This window comes from Mobula birostris, chromosome 10, assembly GCF_030028105.1.
Source record: "Mobula birostris isolate sMobBir1 chromosome 10, sMobBir1.hap1, whole genome shotgun sequence".
NCBI classification, from domain to species: Eukaryota; Metazoa; Chordata; class Chondrichthyes; order Myliobatiformes; family Myliobatidae; genus Mobula; species Mobula birostris.
This window is the reverse complement of record NC_092379.1, coordinates 52331930-52359458: the sequence shown is the minus strand read 5'-3', so window position 1 is coordinate 52359458 and position 27529 is coordinate 52331930. Positions and strand designations below refer to the sequence as shown.

The 27529-nt window shown below is 50.1% G+C and overlaps 1 protein-coding gene across 1 annotated transcript in view; it reads left to right on the top strand.

Moving 5' to 3' along the window:
• The window catches only part of LOC140203680 (meiotic recombination protein REC8 homolog), a 40230-nt gene that overhangs the window by 6332 nt on the left and 6369 nt on the right, over positions 1-27529 (top strand). Inside the window, exons 3-8 of the mRNA XM_072269727.1 lie at positions 12377-12486; positions 16571-16717; positions 18201-18267; positions 19252-19355; positions 19886-19934; positions 21504-21567. Of these exons, the coding sequence (XP_072125828.1) occupies positions 12377-12486; positions 16571-16717; positions 18201-18267; positions 19252-19355; positions 19886-19934; positions 21504-21567 (541 nt within the window). The remainder of the gene's footprint in view (positions 1-12376; positions 12487-16570; positions 16718-18200; positions 18268-19251; positions 19356-19885; positions 19935-21503; positions 21568-27529) is intronic.

Genomic DNA, 27529 nt, shown 5'->3' with positions numbered 1-27529 from the left:
CCTACACCACTGACACTCTATCCCTACACCTCTCACACTCTCCTCCCTGCACCTCTCACACATTCTCCCTACACCTCTCATACTCTCTCCCTACACCTCTCACACACTCCCTACACCTCTCTCTCACTGTCTCCCTACACCTCTCACACACTCTCCCTGCACCTCTCACACACTCTCCCGACACCTCTCACACACTTTCCCTGCACCTCTCACACACTTTCCCTACACCTCTCGCACACTTTCCCTACACCTCTCACACACTCCCTACACCTCTCTCACTCTCCCTACACTTCTCACACACTCTCCCTACAACTCTCTCACACTCTCTCCCTGCACCTCTCATACAATCCCGCTACACCTCTCTCAGAATCTCTCTAAACCTCTCACACAATCTCCCTACACCTCTCACACTCTCCATACACCTCTCAAACAATCTCCCTACACCTCTCACACACTCTCCCGACACTTCTCACACACTCTCCCGACACTTCTCACACACTTTCCCTACACCTCTCCCACACTTCCCCTACACCTCTCACACACTTCCCCTACACCTCTCACACACTCTCTCCCTACACCTCTCACACACTCTCCCTGAACCACTCACACACTCTCCCTACACCTCTCCCACGATCTCCCTACACCTCTCACACACTCTCCCTACACCTCTCACACACTCCCTAAACCTCTCTCACACTCTCCCTACACCTCTCACACACTCTCCCTACACCTCTCACACACTCTCCCTACACCTCTGACACACTCTCCCGACACCTCTCACACAATCTCCCTACACATCTCACACACTCTCTCCCACACTGTCCCAACACCTCTTACACATTCTCCCTGCACCTCTCACAATCTCCCTGCACCTCTCACACACTCTATCTAAACCTCTCACACACTCCCTACACCTCTCACACACTCTCTACACCTCTCACACACTCCCTACACCTATCACACTCTCTCCCTACACCTCTCACAGTCTCTCCCTACACCTCTCATACACTCTACCAACACCTCTCACACTCTCTCCCTACACCTCTCACACAACCTTCTTACACCCTTCACACAATGTCCCTACACCTCTCTCACATTCTCCCTACACCTCTCCCACACTCTCCCTGCACCTCTCACACACTCTCCCTACACCTCTCTCACAATCTCCCTCTCTCACAATCTCCCTACACCTCTCACACACTCTCCTTACGTCTCACACACTCTCTCCCTACACCTCTCACACTCTCCTCCCTACACCTCTCACACACTTTCCCTACACCTCTCACACACTTTCCCCTACACCTCTCACACACTCTCCCTACACCTCTCACAATCTCCCTACACCTCTCCCACACTGTCGCTACACCGCGGCCACACAATCTCCCTACACCTCTCCCACACTCTCCCTATACCTTTCTCACACAATCTCACTACACCTCTCACAGAATGTCCCTACGCCTCTCACACACTCTCCCTACACCTCTCTCACACAATCTCCCTGCACCTCTCCCACACTCTCCCTACAGCTTTCTCAAACAATCTCGCTACACCTCTAACGCTATCTCTCTACACCTCTCCCGCAATCTCCCTACACCTCTCACACACACTCCCTACTCCCCTCTCACACTCTGCCGACACCTGTCCCACACTCTGCCTACACCTCTCCCACAATCTCCCTACACCTCTCCCACTCTCTCTGTACACCTCTCTCACACACTGTCCCTACACCTCTCATACACACTCCGTACTCCTCTCCCACAATCTCCCTACACCTGTCCCACACTCTCCCCTACACCTCTCCCACTCTCTCTGTACACCTCTCTCACACACTGTCCCTACACCTCTCATACACACTCCGTACTCCTCTCCCACAATCTCCCTACACCTCTCACACACTCTCCCTACACCTCTCACACACTCTCGCTTCACCTCTCACACACTCCCTACACCTATCACACTCTCTCCCTACACCTCTCACACTGTCTCCCTATACCTCTCACACAATCCCCCTGCACCACTCACACACCCTCCCTACAGCTCTCACACACTCCCTACACCTCTCTTACTCTCCCTACACTTCTCACACACTCTCCCTACAACTCTCTCACACTCTCTCCCTGCACCTCTCATACAATCCCGCTACACCTCTCTCCGAATCTCTCTAAACCTCTCACACAATCTCCCTACACCTCTCACACTCTCCATACACCTCTCAAACAATCTCCCTACAGCTCTCACACTGTCTCCCTACACCACTCACACACTCTCCCTACACTTCTCAGACACTCTCCCGACACTTCTCACACACTCTCCCGACACTTCTCACACACTTTCCCTACACCTCTCCCACACTTCCCCTACACCTCTCACACACTTCCCCTACACCTCTCACACACTCTATCTACACCTCTCACACAATCTCCCGACACTTCTCACACACTTTCCCTGCACCTCTCCCACACTTCCCCTACACCTCTCCCACACTTCCCCTACACCTCTCACACACTCTCCCAAAACCTCTCTCACACTCTCCCTACACCTCTGGCACTCTCTCCCTACACCTCTCCCACAATCTCACTACACATCTCACACACTCTCTCCCACACTCTCCCAACACCTCTTACACATTCTCCCTGCACCTCTCACAATCTCCCTGCACCTCTCACACACTCTATCTAAACCTCTCACACACTCCCTACACCTCTCACACACTCCCTACACCTATCACACTCTCTCCCTACACCTCTCACAGTCTCTCCCTACACCTCTCATACACTCTACCAATACCTCTCACACTCTCTCCCTACACCTCTCACACAACCTTCTTACACCCTTCACACAATGTCCCTACACCTCTCTCACATTCTCCCTACACCTCTCCCACACTCTCCCTGCACCTCTCACACTCTCTCTACACCTCTCTCACTCTCTCCCTGCACGTATTCCACACTCTCCCTACGCCTCTCACACTCTCTCCCTACACCTCTCACACAACCTCCTTACACCATTTAACACAATCTCCCTACACCTCTCTCACACTCTCCCTACACCTCTCACACACTCTCCCTACACCTCTCATACACTCTCCCAACACCTCTCACACAGTCTCCCTACACCTCTCATACACTCTCCCAACACCTCTCACACTCTCTCCCTACACCTCTCACACAACCTTCTTACACCCGTCACACAATGTCCCTACACCTCTCTCACATTCTCCCTACACCTCTCCCACACTCTCCCTGCACCTCTCACACTCTCCCTACACCTCTCTCACAATCTCCCTCTCTCACAATCTCCCTACACCTCTCACACACTCTCCCTGCTCCTATCACACACTCTCCCTACGTCTCACACACTCTCTCCCTACACCTCTCACAGTCTCTCCCTACACCTCTCACACACTTTCCCTACACCTCTCACACACTCTCCCTACACCTCTCACAATCTCCCTACACCTCTCCCACACTCTCGCTACACCTCTCACACACTCTCCCTAAACCTCTCCCACAATTTCCCTACACCTCTCACACACACTCTCCCTACACCTCTCACAAACTCTCCCCTGCACCTCTCACACACACTCTCCCTACACCTCTGACACTCTCTCCCTACACCTCTCACACAATCTCCCTAGACATCTCTCACACTCTCCATACACCTCTCTCACACTCTCCATACACCTCTCTCACACTCTCCCTACACCACTCATCACAATCTCCCTACACCTCTCTCACACTCTCCATACACCTCTCTCACACTCTCCCTACACCTCTCATCACAATCTCCGTACACCTCTCTCACACTCTCCCTACACCTCTCACACTCTCTCCCTACACCTCGCACCCTCTCTCCCTACACCTCTCACACACTCTCCCTACACCTCTCCCACAATTTCCCTACAAATCTCACACACTCTCTCCCAGACTCTCCCAAAACCTCTCACACACTCTCCCTACACCTCTCCCACAATCTCCCTACACATCTCACACACTCTCTCCCACACTCTCCCAACACCTCTCACACACTCTCCCTACACCTCTTCCAGAAACTCCCTACACCTCTCACACAATTTCCCTACACCTCTCAGATATTCTCCCTACACCTCTCACACATTCTTCCTACACCTCTCACACACTCTCCCTACACCTCTCACACACTCCCAACACCTCTCTCACACTCTCCCTACACTTCTCACACACTCTCCCTACACCTCTCACACACTCTTTCCCTACACCTCTCACACACTCTCCCTACACTTCTCACACACTCTCCCTACACCTATCACACACTCTCCCTACACCTCTCACGCTCTCTCTCTACACCTCTCTCACTCTCTCCCTGCACCTCTCACACAATCTCCCTATACTTCTCTCACACTCTCCCGACACCTCTCACACACTCCCTACACCTCTCACAGACTCCCTACACCTCTCACACTCTCTCCCTGCACCTCTCACAGTCTCTCCCTACACCTCTCTCACAATCTCCCTACACCTCTCTCACACTCTCCCTGCACCTATTCCACACTCTCCCTACGCCTCTCTCACAATCTCCCTACACCTCTTATCACAATCTCCCTACACCTCTCACACTCTCTCTCTCCCTACACCTCTCCCACAATCTCCCTACACCTCTCTGACAAATTTCTACACCTCTCACACACTCTCCCTACCCCTCTCACACTCTCCCCTACCCCTCTCACACTCTCCCTACACCTCTCACACTGTCTCCCTACACCTTCACACACTCTCCCTGCACTTCTCACACACTCTCCCGACACCTCTCACACACTTTCCCTACACCTCTCGCACTGTCTCCCTACACCTCTCACACAATCCCCCTGCACCACTCACACACCCTCCCTACAGCTCTCACACACTCCCTACACCTCTCTCTCTCCCCCCTACACTTCTCACACACTCTCCCTACAACTCTCTCACACTCTCTCCCTGCACCTCTCATAGAATCCCGCTACACCTCTCTCAAAATCTCTCTAAACCTCTCACACAATCTCCCTACACCTCTCACACTCTCTGTACACCTCTCAAACAATCTCCCTAACGCTCTCACACTATCTCCCTACACCACTCACACACTCTCCCTACACTTCTCACACACTCTCCCGACACTTCTCACACACTCTCCCGACACTTCTCACACACTTTCCCTGCAACTCTCCCACACTTCCCCTACACCTCTCACACACTCTCCCTACACCTCTCACACACTCTCCCTACACCTCTCACACACTTCCCCTACACCTCTCACACACTCTCCCTACACCTCTCCCACAATTTCCCTACACATCTCACACACTCTCTTTTACACTCTCCCAACACCTCGCACCCTCTCTCCCTACACCTCTCACAAACTCTCCTTACACCTCTCACACAATCTACCTACACCTCTCCCACAATCTACCTACACCTCTCCCGCAATCTCCGTACACCTCTCCCGCAATCTCCCTGCACCTCTCACTCACTCTCCCTACACCACTGACACTCTATCCCTACACCTCTCACACTCTCTCCCTGCACCTCTCACACATTCTCCCTACACCTCTCATACTCTCTCCCTACAACTCTCACACACTCCCTACACCTCTCTCACACTGTCTCCCTACACCTCTCACACACTCTCCCTGCACTTCTCACACACTCTCCCGACACCTCTCACACACTTTCCCTGCACCTCTCGCACACTTTCCCTACACCTCTCGCACACTTTCCCTACACCTCTCACACAATCTCCCCACACCTCTCACACTTTCTCCCTACACCTCTCACACTGTCTCCCTACACCTCTCACACAATCCCCCTGCACCACTCACACACCCTCCCTACAGCTCTCACACACTTTCCCTACACCTCTCCCACACTTCCCCTACACCTCTCACACACTTCCCCCTACACCTCTCACACACTCTATCTACACCACTCACACACTCTCCCTGAACCAGTCACACACTCTCCCTACACCTCTCCCCACAATCTCCCTACACCTCTCACACACTCTCCCTACACCTCTCACACACTCCCTACACCCTCTCTCACACTCTCCCTACACCTCTCACACACTCCCTACACCTCTCTCACACTGTCTCCCTACACCACTCACACACTCTCCCTACACTTCTCACACACTCTCCCGACACTTCTCACACACTCTCCCGACACTTCTCACACACTTTCCCTGCACCTCTCCCACACTTCCCCTACACCTCTCCCACACTTCCCCTACACCTCTCACACACTCTCCCAAAACCTCTCTCACACTCTCCCTACACCTCTGGCACTCTCTCCCTACACCTCTCCCACAATCTCACTACACATCTCACACACTCTCTCCCACACTCTCCCAACACCTCTTACACATTCTCCCTGCACCTCTCACAATCTCCCTGCACCTCTCACACACTCTATCTAAACCTCTCACACACTCCCTACACCTCTCACACACTCCCTACACCTATCACACTCTCTCCCTACACCTCTCACAGTCTCTCCCTACACCTCTCATACACTCTACCAATACCTCTCACACTCTCTCCCTACACCTCTCACACAACCTCTTACACCCTTCACACAATGTCCCTACACCTCTCTCACATTCTCCCTACACCTCTCCCACGCTCTCCCTGCACCTCTCACACTCTCTCTACACCTCTCTCACTCTCTCCTTGCACGTATTCCACACTCTCCCTACGCCTCTCACACTCTCTCCCTACACCTCTCACACAACCTCCTAACACCATTTAACACAATCTCCCTACACCTCTCTCACACTCTCCCTGCACCTCTCACACACTCTCCCTACACCTCTCATACACTCTCCCAACACCTCTCACACAGTCTCCCTACACCTCTCATACACTCTCCCAACACCTCTCACACTCTCTCCCTACACCTCTCACACAACCTTCTTACACCCGTCACACAATGTCCCTACACCTCTCTCACATTCTCCCTACACCTCTCCCACACTCTCCCTGCACCTCTCACACTCTCCCTACACCTCTCTCACAATCTCCCTCTCTCACAATCTCCCTACACCTCTCACACACTCTCCCTGCTCCTATCACACACTCTCCCTACGTCTCACACACTCTCTCCCTACACCTCTCACAGTCTCTCCCTACGCCTCTCCCACACTCTCGCTACACCTCTCACACACTCTCCCTACACCTCTCCCACAATTTCCCTACACCTCTCACACACACTCTCCCTACACCTCTCACAAACTCTCCCTGCACCTCTCACACACACTCTCCCTACACCTCTGACACTCTCTCCCTACACCTCTCACACAATCTCCCTAGACATCTCTCACACTCTCCATACACCTCTCTCACACTCTCCATACACCTCTCTCACACTCTCCCTACATCTCTCATTACAATCTCCCTACACCTCTCTCACACTCTCCATACACCTCTCTCACACTCTCCCTACACCTCTCATCACAATCTCCGTACACCTCTCTCACACTCTCCCTACACCTCTCACACTCTCTCCCTACACCTCGCACCCTCTCTCCCTACACCCCTCACAAACTCTCCTTACACCTCTCACACAATCTACCTACACCTCTCCCGCAATCTACCTACACCTCTCCCACAATCTCCGTACACCTCTCCCGCAATCTCCCTGCACCTCTCACTCACTCTCCCTACACCACTGACACTCTATCCCTACACCTCTCACACTCTCTCCCTGCACCTCTCACACATTCTCCCTACACCTCTCATACTCTCTCCCTACACCTCTCACACACTCCCTACACCTCTCTCTCACTGTCTCCCTACACCTCTCACACACTCTCCCTGCACCTCTCACACACTCTCCCGACACCTCTCACACACTTTCCCTGCACCTCTCACACACTTTCCCTACACCTCTCGCACACTTTCCCTACACCTCTCACACACTCCCTACACCTCTCTCACTCTCCCTACACTTCTCACACACTCTCCCTACAACTCTCTCACACTCTCTCCCTGCACCTCTCATACAATCCCGCTACACCTCTCTCAGAATCTCTCTAAACCTCTCACACAATCTCCCTACACCTCTCACACTCTCCATACACCTCTCAAACAATCTCCCTACACCTCTCACACACTCTCCCGACACTTCTCACACACTCTCCCGACACTTCTCACACACTTTCCCTACACCTCTCCCACACTTCCCCTACACCTCTCACACACTTCCCCTACACCTCTCACACACTCTCCCTACACCTCTCACACACTCTCCCTGAACCACTCACACACTCTCCCTACACCTCTCCCACGATCTCCCTACACCTCTCACACACTCTCCCTACACCTCTCACACACTCCCTAAACCTCTCTCACACTCTCCCTACACCTCTCACACACTCTCCCTACACCTCTCACACACTCTCCCTACACCTCTGACACACTCTCCCGACACCTCTCACACAATCTCCCTACACATCTCACACACTCTCTCCCACACTGTCCCAACACCTCTTACACATTCTCCCTGCACCTCTCACAATCTCCCTGCACCTCTCACACACTCTATCTAAACCTCTCACACACTCCCTACACCTCTCACACACTCTCTACACCTCTCACACACTCCCTACACCTATCACACTCTCTCCCTACACCTCTCACAGTCTCTCCCTACACCTCTCATACACTCTACCAACACCTCTCACACTCTCTCCCTACACCTCTCACACAACCTTCTTACACCCTTCACACAATGTCCCTACACCTCTCTCACATTCTCCCTACACCTCTCCCACACTCTCCCTGCACCTCTCACACACTCTCCCTACACCTCTCTCACAATCTCCCTCTCTCACAATCTCCCTACACCTCTCACACACTCTCCTTACGTCTCACACACTCTCTCCCTACACCTCTCACACTCTCTCCCTACACCTCTCACACACTTTCCCTACACCTCTCACACACTTTCCCTACACCTCTCACACACTCTCCCTACACCTCTCACAATCTCCCTACACCTCTCCCACACTGTCGCTACACCGCGGCCACACAATCTCCCTACACCTCTCCCACACTCTCCCTATACCTTTCTCACACAATCTCACTACACCTCTCACAGAATGTCCCTACGCCTCTCACACACTCTCCCTACACCTCTCTCACACAATCTCCCTGCACCTCTCCCACACTCTCCCTACAGCTTTCTCAAACAATCTCGCTACACCTCTAACGCTATCTCTCTACACCTCTCCCGCAATCTCCCTACACCTCTCACACACACTCCCTACTCCCCTCTCACACTCTGCCGACACCTGTCCCACACTCTGCCTACACCTCTCCCACAATCTCCCTACACCTCTCCCACTCTCTCTGTACACCTCTCTCACACACTGTCCCTACACCTCTCATACACACTCCGTACTCCTCTCCCACAATCTCCCTACACCTGTCCCACACTCTCCCTACACCTCTCCCACTCTCTCTGTACACCTCTCTCACACACTGTCCCTACACCTCTCATACACACTCCGTACTCCTCTCCCACAATCTCCCTACACCTCTCACACACTCTCCCTACACCTCTCACACACTCTCGCTTCACCTCTCACACAATCTCCCTACACCTCTCTCACACTCTCTCCCTTCTCCCTCTCCACACACGTACTCTCACTCACTGTGTCTCCCTCCCTCTTTGTCCCCATACCCCCTTTGTTGCTCTCTACTCCTGCCTCTTCCTCCTTTTGACGTTCCCTGTTCCATCTTTCTCAGCCCTTCCCACCTTTGTCCGTCCTTCCCTCCCTCTCCTACCTCCCTTCCCTGTGCATTAACCCACTCACTCGTGCTCTCACACTCTCCATTGTCTGCATTTTCCCTTCCCCCCCATTCCTCTCTTTGGAATTACTTTTTCCACCTTTCTCTCTCTCAATCCCCCTCCCTAAATGATCTTCTTAACAGGACAGCATCTGAACAGGCCCTTTGGCCCACAATATTATACCAACCAACTGAATTAGTAACAAAATGGCCTACCAAAACTAATCCCTTCTGCCTCCATAATATCCATATCCTTCTATTTCCTTCACTTTCATGGATCTATCTAAATATCTCTGCCCCCACCACCACCCCAGGCAGTTCATTCTAGGTTCCCACCATTCTCTGTGTAAAAAAAAAACTTGCACTCCCACATCTCTCACCTTTAAATGCATGCCCTCTGGTATTAGACATTTCAACCCTGGGAAAAAGATACTCCCTGTCCCTATGCATCTCATTATAATAATCTTCCTCCAGGTCTCCTCTCAGATTCTGATGCTCCAGAGAGAAGAAAAACAAGTTTGTCCAATCTCTTGTTCTAGCAGACAGGCAGCATCCTGTTAAACCTCTTCTGCACATTCTCCAAAGCTTCAACATCCTTCCAATAATGGGGCAACCAGAACTCCAGATGCAATACTCCAATGTAGTCGAATGGGAGTTTTATAAAGCTGCAACATAACTTCCCGTTCTTCCCACATTGCTGTCAGTTTCCCCCAAATTCCATCCTCACCCACATACTTTGGGGGGGGAGAGTGGAATTCCCAGCGGCCAATTGAGCCACCAGTCCACGTGTTTCTGCGACAGGGGCTGGAACTGAAAGCTCATGGGAGGTCTACAAATGTGACTCAGTTACACCAGTTCTGTCTGAAGGAACGGAACAAAATTCCAGCAACTCACTGTGAGAAGCTTGTGGAAGGCCACCCAAAACGTTTGACCCAAGTTAAACAAATTAAAGGCAATGCTACCAAATACTAACAAAGTGTATGTAAACTTCTGACCCACTGGGAAAGTGATGAAAGAAATAAAAGCTGAAATAAATCAATCTCTCTACTGTTATTCTGACATTTCACATTCTTAAAATAAGGTAGTGATCCTAACTGACCTATGACAAGGAATGTTTTCTAGAATTAAATGTTAGGAATTGTGAAAAACTGAGTTTAAATGTATTTGGCTAAGGTGTATGCAGACATCCCACCCTGCAAAAACTCATTTCAGGGAGGTAGCACCATCAATTTGTGGGAGACTTCCGGGAGAGGTGGGATGTCTGCAATAGAGTAGCCCTTAGCAGCTAGCCAGCTAGTTTAAATAATGTTAGTTATGCTAATGAACGAATGACACCTGTTAAGCTCACCTCAACATGTCTTTTACAGTCTTAACCCATCATGGGCAATAGAAAAGTCACTGTTGCAAATAGTGCAGCGAGCAACACTGTCATTATTTTGACCCCTATTAGGCAGGGGTACACTTTAGTGTAGTCTGGGGTGATGTACATTTCATATTTTTTTTCGAACACTCTGCCATGGCGCGCTCGCTCTCTCTCTCTCTCTCTCTCTCTCTGTCTCTCTCTCTCTCTCGTGGTCGCTCACGCGCTGTCAAGCGCTCTCGCTTGCTTTCTCGCGCTCTCGCTTGCTTGCTTTCGCTCTCGCTCGCGCGCTCTCACTTGCTTTCTCTCTGTCTCACTTGCTCTCTCTCTCGCTGGCTTGCTTTCGCTCTCGCTCTCTCTTGCTTTCTCTCGCTCGTTCTCAAAAAATTGATTTCCGTGATATTGTATATAATTTGCGGGCATCAGGGAGCAACTATTCATATGCAGGAGACTCCCGGAACTTTCAGGAGAGGTGGGATGTCTGTGTATGTAAACTTTGACTTCAGCTGTATGTGCTTGTCCCAGATCAGGTCATCAGATAACACCCAGGAATTTAAAGCTGCTGTCTCTCCACCACCAATTTCTCAACCCCACCCCCCATGTAGATTGCTGCATGTTTGCCCTCCATCCCCCTCCTGAAGTTAACAATCAGATCTGCATTTGTACTGACGTTGAGTGAGAGACTCTTGGTGAGGCCCCACTTAGTCGGGTGACTTATCTCACTTGGTAAGTTGATTCATCGCCATCCATGATCCACCCAATGCAATGGTTTCATTGGTGAATTTGTCACCCCCTGGTAAAAGTCAGGTTAATCTCCCTAAACAGAGAGCTGTTCTGGTAGTGCTTTAGAAACTTGTGGAATTGTTATAGAGCAGGAGACCTTTTGGTCAATCAATCCAAGCCTGTTTCCCTGTGGTAGATGCCAGTTGTCTCATCCCTCCACTCTTTCTCAGCGGCCTCACGAGTTGCTCCCCCTCTTGAATTCAATCCCATTCCTCCCATTTGGGGGAAATTGACAGCAATGTGGGAAGAACGGGAAGTTGCAGCTTATAGAATGGAATGGGACTCTTGCACCTCCCCATGAGTAGTGAGTCCTGGTCCATAACCACTCTCATGTTGTGGAGACCCTCTGACCTTCCTGTCTTCTTTCCTTCACCCCACTCACCAACTTCTCCCCTTTACCCCACTCACCAACTTCTCCCCTTTCTGCCCAGGTGAAATTGCCCCAGAGAAAGAAATGGAGATACCAACACCACCCACGCTGCCCCCCTTGCACAAAGAAGAGGAGTCTCCAAGGCGCCGAGAGCCCTTGCCCAGCCCAGAGGTAGGTTGGTGTTGGGGGGATGGTTGGAGATGAAGTGGAGGGGGGGGGGCAAACAAGGAAATAAATGTTTTGTCTCAAAGGCACAGGTGGAAGTCACTTTCTTGACTCAAATCCATCAGTCCTTCCTCAGCATCTCTGTCCCATGCCTATGTGCCTGACATCCCCACCCCAGTTCAGTCCCATTCTCTACCAGACAGGACATCCCATTATGGTAGGCAGCACGGGCTGGGAGGAGTCCCTGCCTCCTCTCCTGTTCACACTGAAATGCATCCTTCCAATTAAATACTGGAAAGACCAATGCTGCCTTCTTTGATCGATGTCCCACTCCTCCCATCCTTTCCCCATCTCAACTCTGTCACCTCTGCTTCTCTCCTAATGGACCAGGCAATGGAAAGAGGCCATTCGGTTTGTCAATAGATGCCAGCAGTTTGCAAAAGCAGCTTGGCCCATCCATCCCGTTCCCCAGCTTTCTTTCAAATCCCTGCAAATTCGGGAACCTTCTGTTGTGTGAGGTCAGGTTCACAGGTGGAGATAGACTCACTGCTAGTAAGTAGATTAACTATTTATTTACAAGATACAACAGACACTAAACGTTCAGTAAACCCTATAAGCTAAATTCTGTTACAAATACTTATCTAAACTGAGTGCTCAAAGTGGCAAGACGAAACACATACACGCAGTGGCAAATACTTATCTTATGCGTGTACCCGGGCCCTCTTGACTGCAACACAGCTCCACTGTTTCCATGGCACCACCTGCCCCGGCGACCTGGAGAGAGACTGCACGTTAGATTTAAACTCTACCAGCACAGTGACATCATCTGTTAAACGGCAGGTAGTGGGAGGGGCTCTAGTGTTCCTTACTCTGGCTAATCCTTGCTTCCTATTGGGGAGTGACTTTTGATGAGTGGGAAATTAAACATCCACCGCTCAAATGACACAACACCGTGACAATAACTCCGTAGGCTACTATAACTCTGTGGGCATCCCACTATACTATGCACAATCCATAACACAATAATACCCAGAATTATCAGCCCACCAGTTACTACCTAGTGTATTACAGTAGCCCACCAGCCGCACAATGCTCCAAAAGACCACTAACCTCGTCCCAGGATATAGTAGTTATGGAGCTGGTCCCCTGCTGTCCTGATCTTACTGACTGACTGCTGGAGATGATCAGCCAGGTGAATAATGTTCCCACACTCGTTGGAGATACAGGAACAGCAGTCCTGACCAATCACACCACAGGTATCACCTATCTCCGCAAACAGGTAGTCCAAGGCCATTGAATTTTGCAAGGCCACCATCCGAATGGCCATCATCTCAGCTGATACTCTGGTCAGTATTTGCTCTGTATGTTTGAACACTGTGGCTATCTTGTTGGCCAGCAGCTCCATCACAGAGTCTATGATTATCAGTTTCCAGAATAGCCTGGCCATACCATACAGGGAAAAGGCTATCATCCAGAACCTTTCTGCCTCTTTGGTACAGCCGTTACTGTACTGACCCTTAGGGGTAGGTGTTTGTGGCAGTGTATGCACGGTAACACATACTCCGGATAGCAGCAGCTGTACCATCTCTCAGAGCGTCACGGGTAGGCCCGGGCGTCGCATTTTCAGTACGTACCATTTAGCCTCCAGGGAGTGCCCACCTTCACGGCACCATTCAGTGTTAACACAGTCATCCCAACATACTGCTCCTGCTCACACTCGCTGTGCCCCACTGACTGGTTGGACCTGTGCTCGTCGTACTGCCTGCACCAACACTCCTTCCCCTCCCCTGTTGGCAGAGGGATTACCCTCCAAGTTGGCAACTTGGAATTAGACAAATCATAAGTAGCGTAGCAGTTAGCATGATGTTAGTATCGCTCAGGGCATCAAGAGTCATTTCCGGCGTCCTCTGTAGGGAGTCTCTTTACGGCATCCCTGTGGAATTCATGGGTTTTCTCTGGGTTCTCCCAAAGTCCAAAGACATACCGGATAGGTTAATTGGTCATCATAACTTGTCCCATGATTAGGTTAGGATTAAATCGAGGTTGTTGGGAATTTCTGAGGGTTGTGGCTTGAAGGGACTATTCTCCGAATAAATTTAGAAAACTGTAAATAAAGTAGAGCATTAGCCCTCCACTTACTGCACGGAGGTTGCTGAGACTCAATTCTTTAAGGCCATTCCCATACTATGGGGCGAGGTTGGCTGGAATGGACTACTCTCTGCTTTCTCCAAAACTGAATTCCAAAACCTGAGAAGTCAGACAGGTTCCTCCAACAATCCTGTTCTTTGTTAAAGGCTATCTGTGTCAGTGGCACCGCTTCTGCAGTGTGGGATGGTGCCCTTATGCAAACCCGTGCATTAGGGTTTGAAGTGGTTCACATACTTGTACACCATCCCGAGGAATCTACTGTAGGATCTCACACCGACCACCAGCATCGCCTCTGTCAGCATCCATCGCTTTTTCATTCTGTAACATAGGGAGACACAAGCTCACTTCCTCCTGGTTAGTCACTGGGTACTTTGACAGACTATCCCCTTTTACCCCAGTAACACCATCACATATTTCCTGGACCACGCACCACAATCTCCCTGCGCCATGGTAGCCCTGTAGGTGCTGCACCAAGCCTTCCCTGACACCTTCTCCAATTCCATCCCTTCCACCCCTTCCACCTTTAGAGGATCTGACAGTGCCAAGTGCTGGGACAAGAAGGGCCCTCCCTGGCCTGCTGGCCAAGAGTTCAAGTTGTCCACCGCCTGCTGCAGCAGCACACTCAGCCACCCCTGAAAGGTGTGGGTGGGGGTCAGTAACTTCATCTACTGTTTTAACAGCCCGTTCATACACTCAATCAGCCCTGCTACCTGTGGGTAGTATGGGATGTGGAACAGCCACAGAATGCCAGACTCTCCTGGACTGTGGCCCCGAGTGGGGTGCTACCCAGCACCTGACATTTGCTGCTGCTGAAGATTCTACAAGTGTCTTCGGCAGAACCTCCAGCCAGGAATATAGTGAGCCCTGAGAAGAATGTGAGGAATCCTGCAGAGGGCAGAAGGAGCCCTCATCATGGGGAGCGCTCGGAGAATGACCTTCACCCTCCACGTAGCATTGAGGGTGGGAGTGGGAACCCGGCTCTGAGCAACACCAAAAACATTTCCTTACGGGTCACATGGGGCCCTCCACCCCCAGACTGCTTGTCCCAACTACGGGGACATTCCTCCTTGTCCTCGAATTCCTCCAAGAATCTGATGGCAGCGTCTACACTGTTGCTGCTCCCAATAAGGACAGCACTGTTCCCCTTAGACTGTGAGTTGCTGCTTTAACTAAAAACCCTACCATGGTCAAGGTTAGCCGATGATTCCACGCCCCCCCCCCCCATGGGCTGTTGCTGTTTTGATCGATCTCTGTGATCAGGGGCCACTGGTGAAGGGCTCTGGTCCTTTCCTCCACTGTGCTCCATTCCTTGAGGCTGCAAATCCCACTCAAAGAGTGAAAGAATCCTGACCTTAACTGCCATTCTCTCTGCCCCATAGTGATTCTTAACCCCTGTGGGAAGCAAGTGGCACTCGCAAGGCACTGGTGATTGTTCTAACAACAGACCCCCCCCACCCACCCACCCACCCTTCCTGGCTGCCCATCTCCCTGTTGGAAAAACCTCCAGTACTCCCCGAATTCCAGATCCCCTGCAACCACGTGGACAGAGGCTTTCCTGGTTTGTGCTGTACCGGCCTCCCAGCTTTGCCAGTTCCACAGCAGAGAACTCCCTAATGGTAATGGTCTCAATCAGACATACTGTGTTATCCTCCCCAAGTCTCCCTCCCCCAGCCTGCTGGTCTTCCTCACCCTGTTCCATGGAGGCTAGAGAGGCTATGGGCCGGTGATCCCCCTTGGAGGGTCTGGGACTGTGTGGCCACGTGTCTGGTATGGGTGCTCACTCAGGAGGATCCCCAAGGCTCTCTACCCCATCCTCACTAATCTAACAAAATGCCCCCATCCACGTGTCCGGGTCACCTCCCCTCAACATCGGGGCTTAATGGGGTTCAGTTGCCTGTTAGTTCTGTGGGTAGCCTCTAACATGTCTTATCACCTGCTTCAGCTGGTCTTGCCTGAGATCTATGAGCTTCCACCAGTGATACCGAAACGCAGAAGGCGAAGGCAGCAATTTATTGACACAACCATCCAGGTACCACGAGAGGAGATGCAGGAGCAGATCCAGAGGGTTGATGTCCACTGTGCCCCATTTGTGAGTAAACGTGCCTGACATCGTGGCGGCAATAGATTGTGGAATGGTTCCACAGGTCTGAAAATTTGCAAAGGTCACTCCACTCTTTCAAGATGGAAGGAGGCAAATACAGGAAATTATTGGCTGTTAGCCTGACTTCAGTGGTTGGGAGGGTGTTGGAATCCATTATTAACGATGAGGTTTTGGGGCACTTGGATGCACATGATAAAATAGACCAAAGTCAGCACGGTTTCCTTAAGGGAAAATTTTGTCTGACAAATCTGTTGGAATTCTTTGTGAAAATAACAGGCAGGATAGACAAAGAAGAGTTAGTGGATGTTTACTCGGATTTTCAGAAGGCCGTTGACAAGGTACCACATGTGAGGCTGCTAAGCAAGATAAGAGCTCGTAGTCTTACAGGGAAAAACCAGCATGGAGAAAAGATGAACTGATTGGCAGGAGGCAAAGAGTGGGAACAGATGGGGCCTTGGTGGTGTTCCACTTGGGTGGGTGTTGGGACCATTTCTTTTCACAGTATATGAAGATGAGTTCAGTGTTGAGCTACAATGTGGCCAAAGAGAAGATGAGGGTCTGTCCCTCAAGCTCATGTTGGACCTCAATGCAGGAGAGCAGACCGGGGTTGGGTGGACAATTAAAGTGACAAGTCGCCGGGAGCACAAAGCAGCTGATCTACTCCAGTGAAGGTGAGGCTGCATTAGAGCACCATATGTACTGGGTGGATGGGAGGAAGAGCCACTAACCTTGGGAGGGCTGGCTGTCTCTCTGGATGGTGAGGAGGATTGAGGTTTAAGGACAGGCATGGTTGAGTGGGGTAAGTTCTGTAAGATGCAGAAGGGTGGGTAGGAACAGAAGAGCAGACCAGGGGATCATGAGGGAGTGCTGCCTTTGCAATACTGAGGGGTGGACAGGTGAGAGGATGGGGTGTCTTGGGCTGGAATTTTGTTGGAACATTGTTAATGCAGTGTGTGTTGAGGTGGGGCATTAGGACCAGAAGTGAGGGTTAGTAGGTGAAAACAGACTTGGGCGCATGAGTGAGATGCATTCGGGGCTCCATGGCAGAGGGGAATTACGGATCATCTGGTCTCACCCTGTTGCATATATCCCCTTTGGCTTACCCATCCTTTGCAACTTCACACTGACCGGTTTTCCTCTCCTCTCTGTATTTGAGGAGGGGTCTCAGCCCCAAAGCGTATCGCCACCTCATCTTCCACAGATGCTGTCTGACCTGCTCAGCATCTCCGACTTTTGTGCCATAGTTCCTTCAGCATTGCTGGGCCCAGGTCTCAGTGCTCCCTCTACTAACCTCCCATACCCCCCCCCACCCCGTGGGGTCACTTCCCCAGAGGGGCCACGGCAGTGTGTCGGGTGAGAAGGGGCAGTCAAGGATGGTGAATGAATCCATGGGTTTGTGTGCCAGCTTAGTGTTTTTCTCAGAACAACACATGACGGGATTGCTTCCACTGATGTAACCAATCTCTTTCAGCACCCCATCGAGCTTTCACGCCAGCGGAAGGTCCCACCTGCGAGTCTGTTCCAGAACCCAGCCTATGGTGAGCATCGTCACCACCTCCTTCAGTAACAACGACACCGCCTGCCCTGAAGACGGCTCCACTGGCGTTTTCTGGGGTGGGATTGGTGAGACACCTGATACGAGGCGGGGTTCCCATCCACACGTGAACCATCTCCCAATCTGTGGGCCATGGCAAACAGACTCCCTGCCCCCCCCCCACCTGCCACTCAGAGAGAGTACATGCTCTGAGATTCCCTGATCACATCTGACAGTTAAACCAGACACAGGAAATCCCGGCAGACACCACACCCCCACTCAACCCCCGTCCATATCACCCCCTGCCCGTCCATATCACCCCTACCCTATCTACAGACACCCCCTGCCCGTCCATATCACCCCTACCCTATCTACAGACACCCCCTGCCCGTCCATATCACCCCCTGCCCGTCCATATCACCCCTACCCTATCTACAGACACCCCCTGCCCGTCCATATCACCCCTACCCTATCTACAAACACCCCCTGCCCGTCCATATCACCCCTACCCTATCTACAGACACCCCCTGCCCGTCCATATCACCCCTACCCGTCCATATCACCCCTACCCTATCTACACACACCTCTATCCAGCCACAACCTCCCTCCATCCACATCAACACCCCTATCAACACAAACCATCCCCATCCACACACACCCTTACCCTGTCCACAAACCACCTGTCCTCACATACCCTCCATCCACAGACCTACTCTCCCTCCCACACAACTGCCCATCAGTTCACAGACCCCTTCCCATCTACACATCTACCGTAACCTCTCCCAAACTCTTCCCTCCAGTTCCCAAACCTCACTCTGCCTCCCCTTTTCTGAAGGGGCTCCCATTTTCCCAAGCCTGCGGTTGAGTGGGATATTCATTGCTGTCTGACCCCGGCCTGTCCCCAGTGCTGCACCTCTGCACTTAGCTCACAGCCAGTTGATCCTCCCCACCTCTCTCACAGGCGCCTGTTCACTCTTGTTATCTGCAGAGCCATGGACGGCCCCTGCGCTGCGACAGCTGTGGACGAGGTGTGCCAGGACTGAGCCGGTGGACTACAGTGCCAGGCGCAGGCTGGAGGCTCTCGAGATGGAGGTGAGGATCTGTCCAAGTGAGGAACGTGAGGAGACGGCTTGGCCCCTCCACATCCTGCTCCCCCCACCATGCAAGGTCGCAGTCCACTTGACTGTGACGCCCCCAGAAAACATTCACCTTCTCTCTTACACACACAGCAGCAAACATGGCCTCTCGAGTTTCCCCTGCTGTTCAATACCATCGTGGCTGACTTGTCCCTGCCCTCGTCTCCTCTGCACCAGAGCACCTCAGCCCAAGAGGGAGAGAGAGAGAAGGACCCAAGTTGCTGGAAATGTGGGTCATCATCAGTGCCAGCTGGCATGCCATCCTCCAATATTCCGCATTATATTTTACCCTCACCCTTTCACCTCTCTCATCCATATCCTCCCGGAGCCTGGCAGGTAGTGTTGCATCACTGGAAAACCCTCGGATGGCATGGACATGCAGGCTGAAGCCAAATGATTTTCCTCACCTCCCAACAAAACCCCACCCCACCCCACGCATCCACATCCCTTGTCCATTCACTAACCACACGTTTCCTTTCATTTCAGGTTCTCCGAGAGACCCTGGAGCCAAGCATACCTCAGCTAACTTTGACAGGTATGTGTTGCTGTGGGGAGACCCAGTCCCAGTACCTGAAGAGCACTGAGCTCATGTTACATGCTGAATCTAACTCATGGTTCCCTGCTGTCACATCTCAAGGCTCCAGATTACTTGTAGACCATAAGACATAGGAGCAGAATTAGGCCATTCAGCCCATTGAGTTTGCTCCACCATTCCATCATGATTACCCCTCTCAACCGTGTTCTCTTACCTTCTCCTATAACCCTTGACACCCTTACTAATCACAAACCTTTTAAGCTCTGCTTTAAATATACCCAATGACTTGGCCTCCACAGCCATCTGTGGAAATGAATCCCACAGATTCACTTCCTGCTAGCTAAAAGAATTCCTCCTCATCAGGTTCTAAAAGGATGTCCTATTCTGAAGCTGTGCCCTCAGATCTTAGACTCCCCAACTATAGGAAACATCCTCTCCACGTCCACTCTACCTGGACCTTTCAATATCCATAGGTTCAGTGAGATCAACACCACCCCCCAATTCTTTCAACTCCAGACATTGTATTTGCTTTCCTCACCACTGACTCAAACTGTCAATGAGCCTTTATGAAATCTTCCATGAGGACTCCCAGGTCCCTTTACACTTTGATTTCTGAATTTGCTCCGATTTAGTAAATAGACTGTACCTTTATTCCTTCTACCAAAATAAGTGACCATACACTTCCCTACATTGCGTTCCATCTACCACTCTTTGCTCTTTCTCCTAATCATTCTTCTTCTACAGCTTCCCTGCTTCCTCAACACTACTTGTCCCTCCACATATTTTTGTATCATCTGCAAACGTGGCCACAAAATCATCGATTCCATCATCCAGATCAGTGACATATTAATGTGAAAAGAAACAGTCCCAACACTGACCCCTGCAAAACACTCGTCAAGCAGCCAACCAGAAAAGGCCCCCTTTATTCCCACTCTTTACCTCCTGCCAGTCAGCCAATGCTCGAACCATCTTTTCTATAGTACTATGAGCTCATATCTTGCTCAGCAGTCTGATGTACGGCAGCTTGTCAATGGCCTTCTGAAAATCCAGGTAAACAGTATCCACTGACTCCTTTGACTATCCTACTGGTTATTTCCTCAAAAGTTTCCAACAGATTTGTCAGGCAAGATTTCCCCTTAAGGAAACCATGCTGACTTTGGCCTATTTTATCATGTGCCTCCAAGTACCCTGAAACCACATCCTTAATCCTTAAAATACCAGTTCAGTACATCTACCATTTCTTTGTCATCCATTACTAATTTTCCAGCAGTCCAATATCCACTCTTGCCTCTTCCTTACTCATACATCTGAGAAACCCTTTGGTATCCTCTTTCAATTATTGAATTGCTTGCCTTCACATTTCATCTTTTTTCTTTTTGCTTTTTCAGTTATCTTCTTTTTGGTTTTGAAAAGCTTCCCAATCCTCTAGCTTCCCGCTAATTTCTGTGATATGCTAATGGTATGGAGGAATCCCTGCCCCTAAGAGTGCGTGGTGGGACGAGTAGAGGAAATTTCACCATATCAAACATTGTAGCATGGCTGATCCTGTCTCCCTCCGCTTTCCTTCAGGGTCACTGGAGGAGTCGGAGCCTGAAGTATCCCGGTCCCCAATCAAGTCACCAGAGGAAAGCAGGTAAGTTTGGCGTCGTAGGAACCCAGACTGAGAGATGCGTCAAATCCCCCGGGGATAAAGGGAACATAAGAAGGTAAAAAGCAGAATCATTCAAATACTGTGCTGCTGTTGTACAGGGTGTTGGTGAAATTGATTTTGAAATATTGTGTTTAATTTTGGCCAACCTTCTATGAGGAAAGATGCCATTAAGCTGGAAAGAGTGCAGAGGAGACCTATGGGGACATTGCCAGGTCTTGGTCTGGGTGATGGAGAGAGGTTGGACAGGCTGGGGCTTTATTCATTGGACCACTGGAGAACGAGGGATGATCTTATAGAGATGTGTAAATTTATGAGGGACATTGTCAGGTTGAATGTGCACGGTCTTTCCCCTAGACTTCCAGAGTCAAGAACCAGAGGGCATAGGTTTAAGGTGAGAGGGGAGAGACTTACTAGGAAGCTGAGGGTCAGCTTTTTCACGCAGATGGTGGACAGTGTATGAACGAGTTGCCACTGGAAGTGGTTGAAGCAGATACATTGACAACATTTAAAAGGTTCTTGGACAGGTACATGGATAGAAAAGTGTTGGATCTGCAGATGAAATAGTCCAAAAGATTCTTTGTAAGGCAAGAATGAGGCTGAAATCTGCTGGTTGCACTCATTTTATCATATGTTCAACATGCTACAGGTCAGACAGGGGTCAGCCTGCATTAGCAGGCAAGGCAGAGAAGTAACATAGGAACTGTAGAACGTAAGGGTCTGTAACTGGAATGTGAACGCCTCCGCTCCACCTGCCAAAAGCAGAATTTCCTGGTGAACAACCATTTTAATTCCTATCCCCATTCCTATATGTCAGTCCATGGCCTCCTCATTTACCACAATGCAGACACTCTCAGGGTGGAGGAGCAACACCTCATATCCTGTCGAGGTAACCTCCAACCTTGATGGCATAAATATTGATTTCTCCATCTCGTAATTTTTACCTCCCCCTTCCTCCTCTTCTATTCCCCACACTGGCCTCTTACCACTTGCCCTCAACTACCTATCAACTCACCCTGGTCCCCTTCCACCTTCCCTTTCTCCTCTGGTCCCCTCACCTCTCCTATCCGATTCCTTCTTCTCCACCCCTTTAACTTTCCTGCCCACCCGGCTTCAGCTATCACCTTCTAGCTTGTCCTCCTTCCCCTCACCCCTCCCCACCTTTTTATTCTGGCATCCTCCCCTTTCCAGTCCTGACAAAGGACCTCGGCCTGAAACGTTGACTGTTTATTCATTTCCATAGATGCTACCTGACCTGCTGAGTTCCTCCAGCAATTTGTGTGCATTGCTCTGCATTCCCAGCATCTGCAGAATCTCTTTGTGTGCAGGTGAACACTGTTTCCTTTTGTACTGCAAACTGGTTTGCGCTAGCTTAGACGAGTTTAGCAGGTAGTGACTGAGTCACATTTTAGCTTTGCAGGCAAGGAAACTACAGAAGTATAGAACCAAATTACTGCAAGTTACTTAAAGTCCACAGACACAGGATTATACAAACACATAAGCAAGTGGAAAGGAAGCTTAAACCAGAACGAAAAACACAATAAATACAACAGTCTGGACCCAATCCATCAAAAGGCTTGAGTCAAACATATGCAAATTGGATAAGCTTACTTTGCAGTTTTGCTCAGCATGGGGGAGTTGGACCAAAGGGCCTGTTTCCATGATGTATAAATGGTTTGGAGTTTAAAACCAAGGAAGTTTTATTATGTTTGTACGGGAGGTTGTTGACGTCAAACCTGGAGTATGGTGTACAGTTTTTGTCCCCTATTACAAGGGACATAGTAGCAGTGGGTGCAGTCCAAAGGAGAGTCATCTCGTTAATTCCTGAATCTGAGGGTGGTCCTATATGAAAGGTTAAACAACTTGGGTCTGTCTTTGTAGCGTCGAAGAATGAGGGGTGCCCCTTAGTGAAACAAGGGGGCAGGACAGGGGAGGTGATGGGATGTTTTCACAAGTGGGAGAGTTGAATGAGAGGACAGAGTTACAAGGTAAGGGGCAGTCTTTCTACGGGGGTGGTTAGAAATTTCTTTATGCAGAGGTAATTGGTTTATATATTGTCACATGTGCCAAGATACAGAATGGGCGAAAAGTCTGTTATGCTTTTATCCATCCGGTGTGAAACAGAAGTACGTTGAGGTAGTGGAAAGAGGAACCCGAAGTGATACAGTTACAGAGAAAGTGCAGGTGGACAAATAAACTGCAAGGAGCACTGCCAGGCAGACTGAAAGATCAAGAGTTTATCTTTATTATACAAGAGGGCCATTCAAGAGACTTAGAGTTACAAAATACACATGGACTAAGATGTTAACTGTCCTGTGCTATCACCAGTGGGATCATCAGTTCATCTGCCACCTGTCTTCAGGAGTTTCGGCCCGCTTATGATCAAGACTCCCTCAAGGTGGTGGGCCAGCAGTGCTAAAGCACCACCTTCCCACTGGTGAGCTTAAAAACTTGGCATCTGCCTCTATCAGAGTGTTGGTCACTTCCATCCAACAGATAGTCTACTCTTCAGGTGTCTATGCAACTACTGAAGGGTTTGCAAGATACGTATACACTGTCCGACTAACTGCCCTTCTGGATGTACTTGGTCCACACCCATGTTGATCCTTTCTCTGCTGCCTCAGCTACAGCCCTGCTGGTTGACTTGATCTCTCATATAGTGAAGCCAAGGTCATGCAGCCACTTCTGGAGAGTGAACGCAATAAACCCACGGCAGCCTACTTCGAATGGATAGCATGAGACCTTCCACCCTCTGTCTCTGCACTCTGATCTCAACTCTGCATACTTGGTTAACTTGCGCTCATGGGCTTCATCGATGTTGTCTTCCCAGGGGACTGTGAGTTCACCAATAACCATTTCTCTACTGGTGTCAGACCATACGATTATATCTGGACGCAATGTGGTGAAAGCTTTTTGCTCCGGAAAACTGCCTTTCCCGTCCAGGTCGGCCTTGACACACCAGTCATTGGCTGAAGAAAGTATGCTTGATCGTGAGCCTGCGCTATACACCCTTGACTTGGAGCCTTCTTTCACAAATATGCGATGTTCTGTGCAGCAAGATGAGATAAGTTGTGCTGCAGTACTCTCTGCTCAACTTTGAGAACGTTGTTATGTCTCCAAGTGTACATGCCGCTGGAAAGATTGACTCTGCATGCATTCAAGATATGTTGAAGTGTTCCCTTCTCGCCACAAGCAGCACGCCTATCTGTCTTATCTTCATACCAGGTGCTGAGGTTGGCAGGTGTTGGGAGCAGATCGTACGCTGTTCTGCATAAAAAAGAAATGCGGAGCGATTCCATCTGCCACAGAATATTCCAAGATAGATGTCGTTGTTCAACGCTTTCCCACCGGGTCCAAGCCCCTTGTTTCGCCAGGCCAGCTGTTTTAGTTAACCTCTTCTCCTCTTCTACCTCTCATATTTCCTGCGTTACAAGCTCACGGCGCTCCTTACCTGTAGAAGATGACCACCACTTGTGGGTTGTCCACCCAAGTCCCTGGCGGCCTAGCTGGATAGCCCCAACCATCTCCTTGTGCTTCAATCTAAACTCTGCCTCATCAACTGCTACACGGGCTGACCACTTCCTGCCTGATCTCACATCCGGCTGGGTGTTCTTGATGACAGGGTCTTTTGCGTCTCAAAGCATCAAGAATGATCTTACCTTGGCCACCTTGACCTCCTCAACAAGGGATTGCACTGAGATGGTAAGCTTTGTCTGGCTACTGTGGATTGCAACATTGGTGAGGCTGCTCGGTACTCCAAGCCACTTCTTCACATACTTGTTGATCTTCTGTTCCATTGCCTCAACATGGGACATTGCCACTTCATAGACAGTTAGTGGCCACATTATCCGTGGCATCAGTCCATACTGCAAGCACCACAACTTCAACTTGCCAGGCAAGCCACGCTCGTCAACAGACATCAGACCTGCTGATCTGTCCTCCTGTCTCTTGAACCCTCTTGGTGTCTCTCAGCTCCTCTGTGTACCATCGCCCGAGGCTCTTAACTGGTTGGTCCTGAATGGATGGAAACTCCTCTCCACAAAGGGTGAAATGAAAGTCCCAGCTTTCCTCTCCTAAGAACAAGGCTCCTTGACTTCTTGGTCTTGAACTTGTAATAATGGGATGGAAGCTGTCCTTGAGCCTGGTGTACATGTCTTCTCCTCTGTGGAAAGGGGGAGATGACTGGATGTGGGAGGAAACTTTGATTATGTTGGGTGCTTTCCCATAGTGCAGATGGTGTGCATGGTGGGGAGGCTGGTTTACATCATGGACTGAACTGATGGACTTTGATTACGTTGATTACTTGTCCAAGCTGTAGCCGGATTGTATGGTGGAGTGAGTCCTCCAAGAGGAATAGAATCAGGTTGATTATCACCGGCGTGTGACGTGAAATTTGTTAACTTAGCAGCAGCATAATCTAGCAGAGACAGAAAAAAATAATAATTTGAAAAAATAAATAAACACATAAATCAATTATGTATATTGAACAGATTATTTAAAATGTGCAGAAACAGAAATACTGTACATTAAAAATGTGAGGCAGTGTTCACGGGTTCAATATCCATTTAGGAATCGGATAGCGGAGGGGAAGAAGCTGTCCCTGAATCACTGAGTGTGTGCCTTCAGGCTTCTGTATCTCCTACTTGTTGGTAACAGTGAGAAAAGAGCATCTCCTGGGTGCTGGAGGTCTTTAATGATGGACACTGCCTTTCTGAGACACCGGTCCCTAAAGATGTCCTGGGTACTTTGTAGGCTAGTGTCCAAGATGAAGATGACTAGATTTACAACCTTCTGCAGCTTCTTTCGGTCCTGTGCAGTAGCCCCTCCATACCAGACAGTGATGCAGCCTGTCAGAATGCTCTCCACAGTACAACTATAGAAGTTTTTGAGTGTATTTGTTGACATGCCAAATCACTTCAAACTCCTAATAAAGTATAGCCGCTGTCTTGCCTATATCAATGACTACATCAATATGTTGGGACCAGGTTAGATCCTCAGAGATCTTGACACCCAGGAACTTGAAGCTGCTCACTCTCTCCACTTCTGATCCCTCTATGAGGGTTGGTGTATGTTCCTTCATCTTACCCTTCCTGAAGTCCACAATCAGCTCTTCCATCTTACTGATGGTGAAAGCCAGGTTGTTGCTGCGGCACCATTCCACTGGTTGGCATATCTCACTCCTGTACCTTGTTGTGGTTTGGACAATTGTGTGCCACAATGGCCCGGAGAGCTGTGTTGGCTGGAGTTAGGGCTTTATGCTTCGGCTCCTGGTAGGGTCACCAATGCCAAACAGGTCAAAGGGTAGGGGCCAAACTAAGAGTGGTCCACTGATCCCCCAGGTTCAGGGGTTCACTCAGGGCTAACAACCCTGACTGGTCAAACAAAATTGTTACAGAAACTGCAATGAAGAATCCTACATCTGAGTGTGACTTGCATGACTGACAGTAGTGAAAACCGAGAGGTAGCTACTGACATGATGAGGGAAGCCCTGAACTTCACCAGAGATGAAGTACCTCCATTGCTGCTCTAAACGCCAGTGGCATTATGGGCAGTGAAACAAATGGTGGGGAGGCTGGATTCTGGGCTGGACTGAACTGTGTCCATAATTTTACAGTCTCTTGTGGACTTGGGCAGGGCAGCTGCCAGACCATGCTATGGTAAAGCTCTGAAATTCTCTCTCTCTGAGGATGGTGGGAACAGGATCATCAGAAATATTTAAAGAGGAGGGAGAAAACGTTTAAATAATAAAGGTATTGAGGTCTTTGGCAAAGTGACCCAGAGGAGGAGTTGAGTTCTGGGTAAATAAGTACATCTCCCTCTCATGCACTTAGGTAGGGGAGACCAGACCAGTACACAACATCTCACCAGGACCCTGCTTTACTGAGACACTGATCCAGGCAGCTAACTTGTGCTTTGTCAGTGGTGGAAAGGTTTTGTGGTGTTGAGA